The sequence below is a fragment of the Tachypleus tridentatus genome, chromosome 13 (assembly GCF_004210375.1).
Source record: "Tachypleus tridentatus isolate NWPU-2018 chromosome 13, ASM421037v1, whole genome shotgun sequence".
NCBI classification, from domain to species: Eukaryota; Metazoa; Arthropoda; class Merostomata; order Xiphosura; family Limulidae; genus Tachypleus; species Tachypleus tridentatus.
The window spans coordinates 188,260,233-188,272,676 of NC_134837.1; the positions used below are offsets into that span (position 1 = coordinate 188,260,233).

A 12,444-nucleotide genomic window follows, 5' to 3' on the forward strand; every position below is an offset into this window, starting at 1 on the left:
CAAATGCCCTAACCACCTGGTCATGCTGAGAGTCACTTCTTTTAAAGAGAAAGTACAATTTTTTACAGTGGATCCAAACATAACACATAAAAAAAAATACAGAAATTCAAGGATAATACTTAATATGTGAGGAAATATTTTTTTTTTTAAAGTGCAGAAAAACAACTACTTTCAATGTGCAGAAATGTGAATATTTTAATACGTTAAGATAACATATACATACAATACATAAACTGAAAATGTACTTCCAATAATACTTATCTCCACTATACTATAGCTACTTTTTGATCTTCAGGGTTTCAGCTTTGCCCATCTAAGAATTGGATTTTTTCTCTTTTGCACCAGCTTTTTATATCCCACTTAAATACCTTTGGCAATATTCTGTCCACCTATGTTCTGGTATTGTATATAAGCACCTCATTCACATAATGTTATCACTTTATCAAGACTGATTTTATCTGATTCTGACATCAGCTCTTAGTTGGAACGAAGAATGGGAAAGTGTCAGTAGAGGAAAGTATTGTTAGAAATAAGTTTTCAACTTAGATAAATGTTAGCTTCCAAAATATACTTCCCTGTCACTTATAGCTAGAATTCCATACTGAAAATGTGGAGGGGCCTTTATGAGCATTATCCACACAGAAAGAATCTGCACAGATCATAGGTGTACCAAAATAAGAGTGGTATCCGAGTGAGGGAACTAGATTACATCCAGAACAGATATACCCTTCACCCTGAACTTAATTCCTTTATCAAGGATGGAATTGTATGAGTGATTATCATAACAGGCCAGCTACAACCAGGCAGTTGAGATTCCACTACTTAGATTTGGAATTAAAAGATCTTGGTCCCTATATCTCACACTGGTAGTTACAGATATCATCCAATACCATTATACAAAGAAATACTTTTAACTGGATTGTAACCTGTAGCCATAAAATAATGCATTCTAAATCACAGGAATCATGACAAGAAAGTAAGCAACATCAAAGCAGGCAAACCTTCACTTCCACCTGAAGAAGTCCGTAAGGCAACACACTAAGCTTGAAATAATGAACTTGGGTATGCATTACTCAACTAAAAGTGGAAAACTTATCCAGTCTGGAATTATGATCATTCATCCTCACTTCCCATCTGTGTGAGAACTGAGCCTTCCACTTGCTCCTGGAATTATGGAGAGGACATGGAACAACTATGCTCAACCAAGGACCCAGGATGAGACCACTCCCATTTGGAATTATGAGGAGACAGTGGACCTCCTTTCATGAACAATATATTTAATCTATACTGCCTAAAAAGAAGGGCCAAGCACCCCTCAAGCAGACAGCTTTGTATCAACTCTGAAGTGGTGTTAAAAATAGGAACCCATGTAGGTTGGTGCCACTCTACCAATATCTAGGAAAACATCCAGGGACCAAAGTAGAAAAGGTCCCCAACTTTTCCCTCCTCTTCAGGAGCAGAGAAAATTTACTTAAACACTATGATGCAAAACCCTCTGTCCACCACTCCAGTGACTGGAATCTGGGTGTGGTAAGGGTTCCCTAGCTCCACTAGTAGAACCTGGAGGATAGTGTGCTCTGGAAACAGTGCAATAAGTGAACCAAGTTCCCTAAACTTTTAAAAGCAATCTGACCCCAATTTATTCAACCTGATTATTGGCAGGATTCACTTTAGTCTTACTTGTGATTGCCCATGAGTGGTAGCCCAGCAAAAATTGGTAATACCAATTTGTGAGCTCATAGATAGTTTTATGGAACACCTCCTTTCTTCAGAGCTTGTTGTAATAGAAAGTAAATTGTTTGTAGTGCAAAACTGTACTGGTAAAAAGACAACTGTCTGAGCAACACTTGGCACAGAGTGGGATCCAGGATCCAGTAAAAATAAGAGGTAAGATACTCTGGAGAGGAAATACAAAAAAAAAGTACTCACCCTCCTTATAATCTAGCAGATATGGTCGAAACGACCACAAGAAGTAGTCTAAACTGCTCTAAAGAAAAAACTGCCAGACTGTGTAAATAATGAGAAAAAAAAGTATTTAGAAAAGTCCACATACTGGCCTGCACAATGTACTCCAGTGGACAATTTTATCAGGAGGCTAAGGACAGAGAAATGTAGCAAACCTGATGAGATGTGATTTTTAGAGGTTTATTTGCCTATAAAGAAAGCCAAGAAAAGGTAATATGGATCAATTTGCAAAGTGAAGTAATTAAGGATAAGTTTTAGAAAACTGATTCAAGCCACATAACACCCTTTGGCTATAACAAGACTTAAGAATTGATCTTGGTCAGATCAGTCATATGGGTGAGAAATAGCTGGCATATGAATTGTTGAGAATAAATTTTTCCCCTTCTCTGGTTGCCAGCATTTTATTAAAAAAGAGCCTATCAGGGTTTAGCAGTACATAACTGGAGTAATAAAGAATCCTGTGTACATGTAGTGCAAACAGCTCTGACTGTAAATACCCACATGCCAGTAGTGACAAAAAATATACTTTGAGGGAATGGTGATACATGGTAGATGAAGATAAAGGATCTCAATAGGATGTTGAAACAAAGCTTGTAAAACCACCTTAATATCCCATTACCCCAGTTGGGTGTTGAAAATACCATTTCAGATGAAGGACTATAAATGATTTGAGAAGGCTGGATTCAAAGACCTACTAATGTATAGAAAAATAAAAAGTTGTCGATAAAACTGCTTTATATGAAATGACAGTAGAAGAGCTAGAAGTCTGTTGAAAAGCCAAGGCAAAAACAGGAAATGATGAGCACTTTGAGGTGAAGAAGATTCAATTTCCTCATGAGACACTATAGGTGATAAATGTGTCATTTCCACTGCTAAATGACTATTGTGGGTCTATGAATAGATTGAGACATTTTCAAGGCAACTTTAGACATTAAACTCCAATTTTGCACAAAGGATTGCATGAATTCCATACATAAAATCTGGGTTTGGGAATGCCTAAGTACAGAATGTGAGACTGAGGTTGTTTCAATAGAGATGGAAAAAAAAGGAAGTGACAGAGATGGATTCTCTTGGAGATACTGTAAAAGAGGAAGCAAGGTTGGGTTGACCAAGCTGGAATTATCAAAAGTATCTGATAAGTAGTAGATCAAACTATAGCTAAAACTGGTAATGGACAAATTTGGGAACAGGAATAGAAGTACAATCTCATCCAATCACTGAATGTATCCATTGCCAAAGACCAATGATAAAATACTGAAAACCAAAATGCCTGTTGTTGAGAACTCCAATGAGTGGCACATGCATCAATCAAAAAGAGTCACAAATTAAGAGCAAACCAACAGAAAATCTCATGATGGAGCACCATTCAGGTGGAAGAATACAGATGGGCTGAGACATGTAACCTGGTATTAAATTCATTACCAAGGAGCATGGCAAACCAGGAGGCTGATATGATGGGAGTTCGCCCAGTAGAGAATATCTAAAGTTCAAAAGAAGAGCTCCTGAGAATGTGTGCCCTCTTGATAGGAAACGTTAAAGAACACTGTGAAATTGTCTGCATGAATCATGACAATTTTCTTCTTAAACAAATCTAGACCTTGAACCACAACCCACTGGACAGCAAGAAATTTCAGAATATTGATATGGAAGAAAAATTTGTCTTCAGTCCATAGACCCTGGAATTCCTTACTGTAGATGTATGCACCCCATCCCTGAAGTAAGGCATTTATGAAAAGACAATCCTTGGGACAAGGGGGCAGTATAGGAACATTGATAGTAGTACTGTTTAGATCAAACCACCACTCTAGATCTCAAATTTTATTCCTGATGAGGAAGACTGGATAATCCACAAGTTGTGCAGTGATCATTAAAAGGACCACATCTAAGCTCATCCAAGAGTAATCAGAGGTTCAAGGAATACCCACACCCCAAAAAGAGAGAAAACCACCCATACAATTGGAGAAAGAGATGTAAGAGCTTGACTGTTCATACCATATCTTGAAGTCTGATGGGAATCAGTTGTGCAGGCTTAAAAATGTTTTGAAAAAGACACCTAGACAGACAATATACTTAGTTGGTGAGATAATGAATTTCTCAGCTTTGATAAGAAAACCAGCCTTGGTGACTTCTGAAAGAAGAATCTGGATGTGTTGTAATGCCAAGTGACGAGATGGTGCAAGTAGTAGCCAGTCATCTATATAATGGTGAGTACATGGAACCAAAGCATGAAACTGACAAGAGAATGCTCCTACTGCTCTGCACAAGATACATGGTGCAGAGGTACAATAATTTTGCTCTAGGAATGTGAGGACAAGCATCAGGTGACATTGAATTTGATTATCCATAGAGCTGTTGAAAAATGCCAATGTAGATTATGAGAGGATTCCATTGCAAACCTGGGAGGATCTAAGAATTGGTTGAGGCAAAGTAGACTGATGATAAACCACCAGTCTTCCATCGTTTTTGGCATTACAAATAACTGGAAATAAAATCCAGGAAGAATAGAATTGACTCTCTCTCCACAGGCCCCTTGACCAGAAATTTCCTGATTTCCTTGAAATGAACATCCACTCTCAGTGGCTGTACTGGAAGTAGAAATGTAACAGGCAAGGTGAACTGAATGAGAACACTTATCAGAACTTGAAGGATTCACAGATCTGCAGTGAAGGAATCCCATGTGGTTTGGAAATAGTGTAAACTTGCTCCCACATAAGGTTATCACTAATGCTATAAATGGCATTCAGCCTGAGCAGTGGATCTATTTTGAACACCAACAGTTCAAGGAGAAGCAGCCAGGTATCAGGACATACAAAAAGCAATCATGCCTTGACTACTAGCAGGAGCTGAAAAAACCGAGAGCTCAATGATGACAAAGAAGAATGCAATGGGTGGCATCAATTGGAAATTACAATGTCTTTGAAACCCATGCATATAACAAGAGAAGAAGAAAAACAGCCTCATGTAACTCATGGAGGATTACAGCAGGTAAATGAACATCATCCAACATAAAAGAAAGAGCAGAAGCTAACAGAGCATGCAATTCATCCCAAAACTCTGTGGAAAATGCTGATAAGCTTCTGACAGAATTTGGAGGTGTGATAAATATCTTAAAAGAATACTGAGGGTTCAACGAAACTGAGAAAATTGTTATCAGTTCAGAGAAATCAAAGGAAATCCCACATATCCAAATGGGAATAAAATCTTTGAGAATATAAATATATATTTTCCTGGTGGTGGTAAGCCAAAGCATGCTGTTCAGACAAACATGGAGGATAAGGCAGAGCTATTTCATTATGTAATTGAACATGAAACCTCCCAGCATGAACAGCAGTATCTTATGAGAAAGGGAAAACAAAATATTCAGCCTCTGAGAGTTACACTATCAACAAGAGAGTAGAATGACAGGCAACTGGAAAAAACCCCAAACTTGAGAAACTCGACTGACTAACTAAAGAAAAGGAGATGTAGGTGGCTGATCCAAGTTGGCTTTGAGAAGCAAGCCTAGTAAACACAGGCTCCAGAAAAAATGAGTAAATGTTATCCACACTGCTCTAGATTATCAAAAAAAGGCACCTCAAAACCCCCTGGAGAGATACCCCCAGACCAAATATATGTCTCCAATTCGTACAGATCATAAAAGAGACAGCCTCAATGAAATAGAGGGCCAATCAGCCTACCTGCTGGAAAAGAATATTGCAATTTAAAAAAAATACTTAATACTAAATATCAGTTATAACAAAAGCCACTAGGTGAAACTACAATTGCAGCCAAACACATTAGTTATAGCAGCACGATTTTTGAGAAAACCTTATCTAAACACTTCGTCAAGAAAAAGTAATAACATTATATGAGTGGGGTGTTTACATATATTACCAGGATAAAGGGTGCACTAATGTTACATGGAAAAAATATCATCTAAGACATACAAGCAAAGTATAAAAGACTGGAGCAAGTAAGAAAAACTCCAATACTTAGATGTGTAAAGCTGAAACCCTGAAGAATAGCTATAATTTTTAACATATGATGAAAATATCCTTTTACCTTAGCATTATACTCAAATCTTAAATATGATGGTCCAACATATGACGATTTTTGTACTGTTTTGGGTAAGAGACGTTTTAATGCAACATTTAGGAGATGTGTTACAGTATGGTGTCTCATGCACCCAAGACGGTGATTCTGGAAGAGAAGACAAAATGCACTTCAGCTAAAAAAATGAAAAATATTAGATCTTGCTCAGAATTCTAATAGCATTGAGGTTTAACGTTACCAGTGCAAAAAACTGTTTCTTGAAGCTTCATAACGCCAACAATAATATGAAAATTACATGTATAACAAACCTCCAATTTTTATCATAACATCAGCAACAATATGATTTTCACATGCATAACAAAACTCCAGTTTTATCATAACACCAACAATAACATGAATATTATATGTATAACAAACCTCCAGTTTTATCATAACACCAACAATAACATGAATATTATATGTATAACAAACCTCCAGTTTTATCATAACACCAATAACATGAATATTACATGTATAACATACATACAGTTTAATCATAACACCAACAATAACTAGAACATTACATGTAAAATGAACCTCATCATTACATGTATAATGAACCTCCAGTTTTTCATAACACCAACAATAACAAGAACATTACATGTATACAAACTTACAGTTTTATCATAATCCCAACAATAGCATGAACATTACACGTATAACAAACCTCCAGTTTTATCATAACACCAATAACATGAATATTACATGTATAACATACCTACAGTTTAATCATAACGCCAACAATAACTAGAACATTACATGTAAAATGAACCTCATCATTACATGTATAATGAATCTCCAGTTTTTCATAACACCAACAATAACAAGAACATTACATGTATACAAACTTACAGTTTTATCATAATCCCAACAATAGCATGAACATTACACGTATAACAAACCTCCAGTTTTATCATAACACCAATAACATGAATATTACATGTATAACATACGTACAGTTTAATCATAACGCCAACAATAACTAGAACATTACATGTAAAATGAACCTTATCATTACATGTATAATGAACCTCCAGTTTTTCATAACACCAACAATAACAAGAACATTACATGTATACAAACTTACAGTTTTATCATAATCCCAACAATAGCATGAACATTACACGTATAACAAACCTCCAGTTTTATTACAACACAAACAACATGAACATTACATGATTAATAAACCTACAGTTTTATCATAACCTCAACAACATGAACATTACATGTATAATGAACCACCACTTTCAGTTTTCTCACTTCATATTGAAGTAGTTTTACAAAAAAAAAAGGCCTTTTGAAGCAATTTCAAGTCTTTCAAATTCCATTTTAAATTTCAAAGAAATTTCAAGAATGGGTATTCAATCTGATCAAAAGATACTAAACACCTCAGAGGTTAATTTAACCTCTTTCTGTGTAATACAGGGCCATCCTAAAGTATAACATTTTAATCACATTTAATATTATACTTTGTGCTTCATATGATTTCACATAATACAGAGAAAATGCAACACTTTAACAACATAATATTTCTCACTCAACATGACACCACGTAACATTGCAATGTACCACATCTAACCTTCAATAATTTTTCATACTTAACCTAGTTCCATGCAACATCCTAAAGTAGAATATAACAATCAATAAAGGTACTAAACTTGTGTTATAAAGAGAGGACATGTGGTTTTCTGTATCATTTATACAACACTCAATTTTTGATACAAAGAATGACTGTAGTATTTCGTTTGTGTATTCTATGTGTAGCACTAAACTTGTGATACAGAGAATGACTGTAGTATTTCTGTATTCTATGTGTAACACAAAACATGTGGACAGAGAATGACTGGTGTGTTTCTGTATTCTATGTGTAGCACTAAACTTGTGGCACAGAAAGAGACAGTTAATCTTCTATATTTTTCTCTATGTACCCGATATCATGATATGAAATCTAACTTTTACAAAAGAGAGAATTAAACAACTTTCTGTGGTACATCATATTTTTCACCATGATAACACTTCTACTTCTAAAAACTACAGTTAACCACAAAATGCCCACTGTCAATAGTACTGTTTTATCAAAATCAGTAAGAATGAAAGTCAAAAGTAAAACAGTGATTAGAACACTCCAAGATATCAAAGAGCAGATGTTTATTTAATAAGAAAAAAATTTGTTTTCTTATACTTACTTTGTAGTTGTTATGCTTAATATTGTAGGCCTTATACGTACTTTATCAATTTCCATCTGTACCACGGCACCTTCTTGTGAACACCCAAATTCTACTTCTCCCTCATGAAAGATGTATCCTTTTAAAGCAAACACGTTTTTCACTTTAAATGAAAAATTCTGGAATAGAAATTTCATTCCTTAGGACAGAAAGAACATTATTTCACTATAACTATATACATGACACAAAAATGACAAATGTCCTACGGTTTAGCCAAGTTTTCATAATAAAATCTTAAATATTTTAGTAGTTGAATATCAGAACACTATTATTTACTTCAAAAATTAAAGCTATTAAGTGTCTAAGAAGTTTTTTAAGCTTACCATTTTGATATTTTGTTCATTTTTTAAACTTTTGTAAAGGAATATTGTTATTTTAAAAAAAATTAAAATTTGTTCAATTTTAGAATGAGAATATTTAAGATAAAAAATTATATAGTTTTAAAGAACTTGTAATTAAGGACTTATTTGTACTTAATCATTATACTCAGTGTTTTACTTTCATGTTAAACCATGTGTTCCATTACAACTTACAGGTTAAACCATATGCTCTGTTATTCCTTACAGATTAAACCATGTGCTCCATGTTATAGCTTTCCTACACTGAAAATATATTTCTGATAAGTACTACCCTCCTCTCACCAGATTAGCTATTCCAGTTTACTGCTGCCCCCTATATGCAAACGTTTTCTTTACACATGATACAAGCTCACCATCAGAACACCACCACCCTACTCTGCACTAAATAGTATTGTCTTTTTTTTTTAGTAAAACACATTCAGCACGGTGCCTCCACAGTTGAACATGTCAGTAGCTTGGAACTGGTAAGTGGTGAGAACTCCCATACTCCACTTGAAGAAAGGAGAGAAAAATACAGAGGAGAGTCTAAAAACAGTGCAACATGTGATCACAAAACCCTACTTTGAAAAGCAGCCCATCCCAGCTCAATCAATCAAGGTATGGCAGAGATAGGCATATATTCCCTCCTGTTTTACTCATAAAGTCCATGGTTGATATGGTATGGAATGGACAAGTTTATGAAGCAACATCACATGTTATTTTCCTCCAAGTTATTTTGCATAACACCTCATCTCAATGGTGAGCATTGCAAATGAACATCAAGAAAGTGCAAATCAACATGATTGGAAAGTGTGAAATTTTAATTGTAAAATATATGGAGACACCACTCACTACAGAGAGGGATCCATGTAATGGAGATATGAAGGACATGTTCCTGAAATAAAAAGAAGCATTAATATGGAGTTGCCCTGTCTTAGAGTTGCATCAAAGCTTGGAGAAAAGCCACAGCTGGAAAGCAAAACACAAGGAAGCCAAAACCACAATATGACGTGAATAATGGGAGATGAATGTGTTAGGTGTGGTCCACATGCCCAACTGCAGAATTTCTTTTAATGGCTGACAAAGACAAGAAGTGAGAAGGTGAGATGTCAAATTTTATGAGAAATTGCTCAAATTCTTGTGGGAAGAGAACAAGAAAGAATAAGCCAACTGGATCAAAGAATAAACCCAAAGAGTGAGGGAAGAACAGATAGATTTCTAGATGAAATAAAGTCAGAAACAAAAACCACGAAAGGAAGCCGTGTGAACAATACAGCAATAAAGGCCATGCACTAGCATTAAAAGTCTATCTAGATGAGGATGAGGTAAAGGAAATAGGTAAAAAGGAGTTATCCTCATATGCTACTGAAATGTTTGGAAGGAAGGAACAATTCAAATAAAGGAAAAAATAGGTATAATTGTAAAGTGTGTGTGTAATGTTGATGGCAGACAAGTCAGACCATATAAAATCACAGGCCAAGGAGAGAAGGAAATATGCTGTTAGGAAAAGGTAAAACACAGAAGAAGTTCTAAGAAATTCAAATGAAGGCAAACTAAGGGAATGAAGGACCAATTAGGAAGAGCAAGTCATTGGGGAAGATAGTGAAGCTTGAAAGAAAGGATTGACAAAGGTAATGACATGTGAAGAAAAGACTCTATAATAAAGGGAAAGGTGAAAGGTATGAGAGATGGCTGCCCAATAACCTGAAATTGAGAAGACCAAAGACCTATGGTCAAAAAGCCACCTCAGAAACACAGACACACTGCCACAGTAGGTCAAGAAACTGGAAATCCCTTAGAATGGGACCATATGTCAAAGACTTTCCACTTCCATTAATATAGCTCCATGGAAGAATGACATATGAACTGAGCCAAATGAAAAGCTATGGAATGGGAGAAACCTGATCTCCTTGCTAAAGAACAGAAAAAAGTCAGGCATGAAAATGGATGACATGAACTGCAGGATGTAGAACTGATGACTGTGGCTGATGAAGGAGAGTGGGGAATAGGGGAAAAGATACATAAGGGAATAATTGAAGCTGATGCACATGAGGAAACCACCATTAAGTCAGCCAAAATGGAGCTATCAGAAAGACCCAGCACAGAGTGGTATGGATTAATGAAACCATAGGATAGGAGGATAAACATACAAAATTGCATGGGACTAATCTTAGCTGAAGGCATCAATAGCCAAACCTTGAGGATGAGACACTAAAGCTGAAAAGAGGGGTAAATCTGTGATTTAGGGTGGTAGCAAATGTATTGAAATTAGGAAAACCTCACTGACTGCAAAACCAATGGAAAATGAGACAATCAAGGCACCATTCTGTTGAATAAATCTTGATGGGGTGGGAAAGATGATCCACCATGAGACTTAAAGCATCCAGAGGATGAAACAAGATTAAATGAATGTGGTGTTTGTGTGAGCTGAATAGAGGAGATTCAATACAGGAAAAAACAGAGGAATCTCAACCTGTGCTACCATGTAGAAGTAGGAAGTGATCAAAAGCATAATGAACAGGTAGAAGCTCAAGGATGTTGATATGTTAGGACTGCTCATTGGCAGACCAATGACACAAAATATTTTAGGGATTGAATGCACCCCTGGGAAAACACAGAAGAATTAAGAGGTATAAACAAGCAATTAAAGTCCTCATAAGCATGAACACGTTCAACATGTTCAGAAGGAAGTGAGAGAAAGTCTGGAGATGGAAGTTGACCCACGTAACAATCAATCTCCATGTGAATAACATTAATAAATATCCCATTGAGATGCGTGACTGAGATAGCACTTGTCTAAGTTGAGACATTCAAAGTGATAACATTAAAGATTTATGCTTCAAGAGTCAGAGAATAAGCAAATGTAAGAAAAAAAAGGTGACTATAATGAGGTAGAATTAAGATAATTATACAAAAAATTGGACAGTTTATAAAGTATAACCATTTTATGAAGAAACTGTATCTCAAACTGAAGTTAGGTCAAAAAAGAAAAATAAGAGTTGCCAAACAAGAAATGAGAGATTGGTAGAGGTGCATCACGGAGTACACCATGTACCTGTCACATGCATCACGCGAGTACACCATGTACCTGTCACATGCATCACGCGAGTACACCATGTACCTGTCACCTGCATCACGCGAGTACACCATGTACCTGTCACATGCATCACGCGAGTACACCATGTACCTGTCACATGCATCACGCGAGTACACCATGTACCTGTCACATGCATCACCTGTCACATGCATCACATGCATCACGCGGTACACCATGTACCTGTCACATGCATCACGCGAGTACACAATGTACCTGTCGCATACATCACGGGAGTACACCATGTACCTGTCACATGCATCACGCGAGTACACCATGTACCTGTCACATGCATCACGCGAGTACACCATGTACCTGTCACATGCATCACGCGAGTACACCATGTACCTGTCACATGCATCACCTGTCACCATGTACCACGCATGCGCGCAGTACACCATGTACCTGTCACATGCATCACGCCGGTACACCATGTACCTGTCACATGCATCACGCATGAGGTGCACCATGTACCTGTCACATACATCACGGGAGTACACCATGTACCTGTCACATGCATCACGCGGCGAGTACACCATGTACCTGTCACATACATCACGGTACACCATGTACCTGTCACGCGAGTATGCATGCATCGCGAGTACACCATGTACCTGTCACCTGCATCGCGCGAGTACACCATGTACCTGTCACATGCATCACATGCGCAGAGTACACCATGTACCTGTCACATGCATCACGCGAGTACACCATGTACCTGTCACATGCATCACGCGGAGTACACCATGTA

At 36.7% G+C, this 12,444-nt stretch overlaps 1 protein-coding gene across 13 annotated transcripts in view; it reads right to left on the bottom strand.

Annotated features, from left to right (window-relative positions):
- Positions 1-12,444, bottom strand: part of LOC143240590 (alanine--tRNA ligase, cytoplasmic-like) — an 80,486-nt gene that overhangs the window by 24,256 nt on the left and 43,786 nt on the right. For all 13 annotated transcript variants that reach the window (XR_013021832.1, XR_013021831.1, XM_076483284.1 and 10 more), the window contains 2 exons: positions 8,264-8,380; positions 6,007-6,144 (listed from right to left, as the gene is read on the bottom strand). Coding sequence is in view for 11 of the 13 variants with exons in the window: in XM_076483284.1 (XP_076339399.1) it covers positions 6,007-6,144; positions 8,264-8,380 (255 nt within the window). In the remaining 2 variants the exon portion in view is untranslated. The remainder of the gene's footprint in view (positions 1-6,006; positions 6,145-8,263; positions 8,381-12,444) is intronic.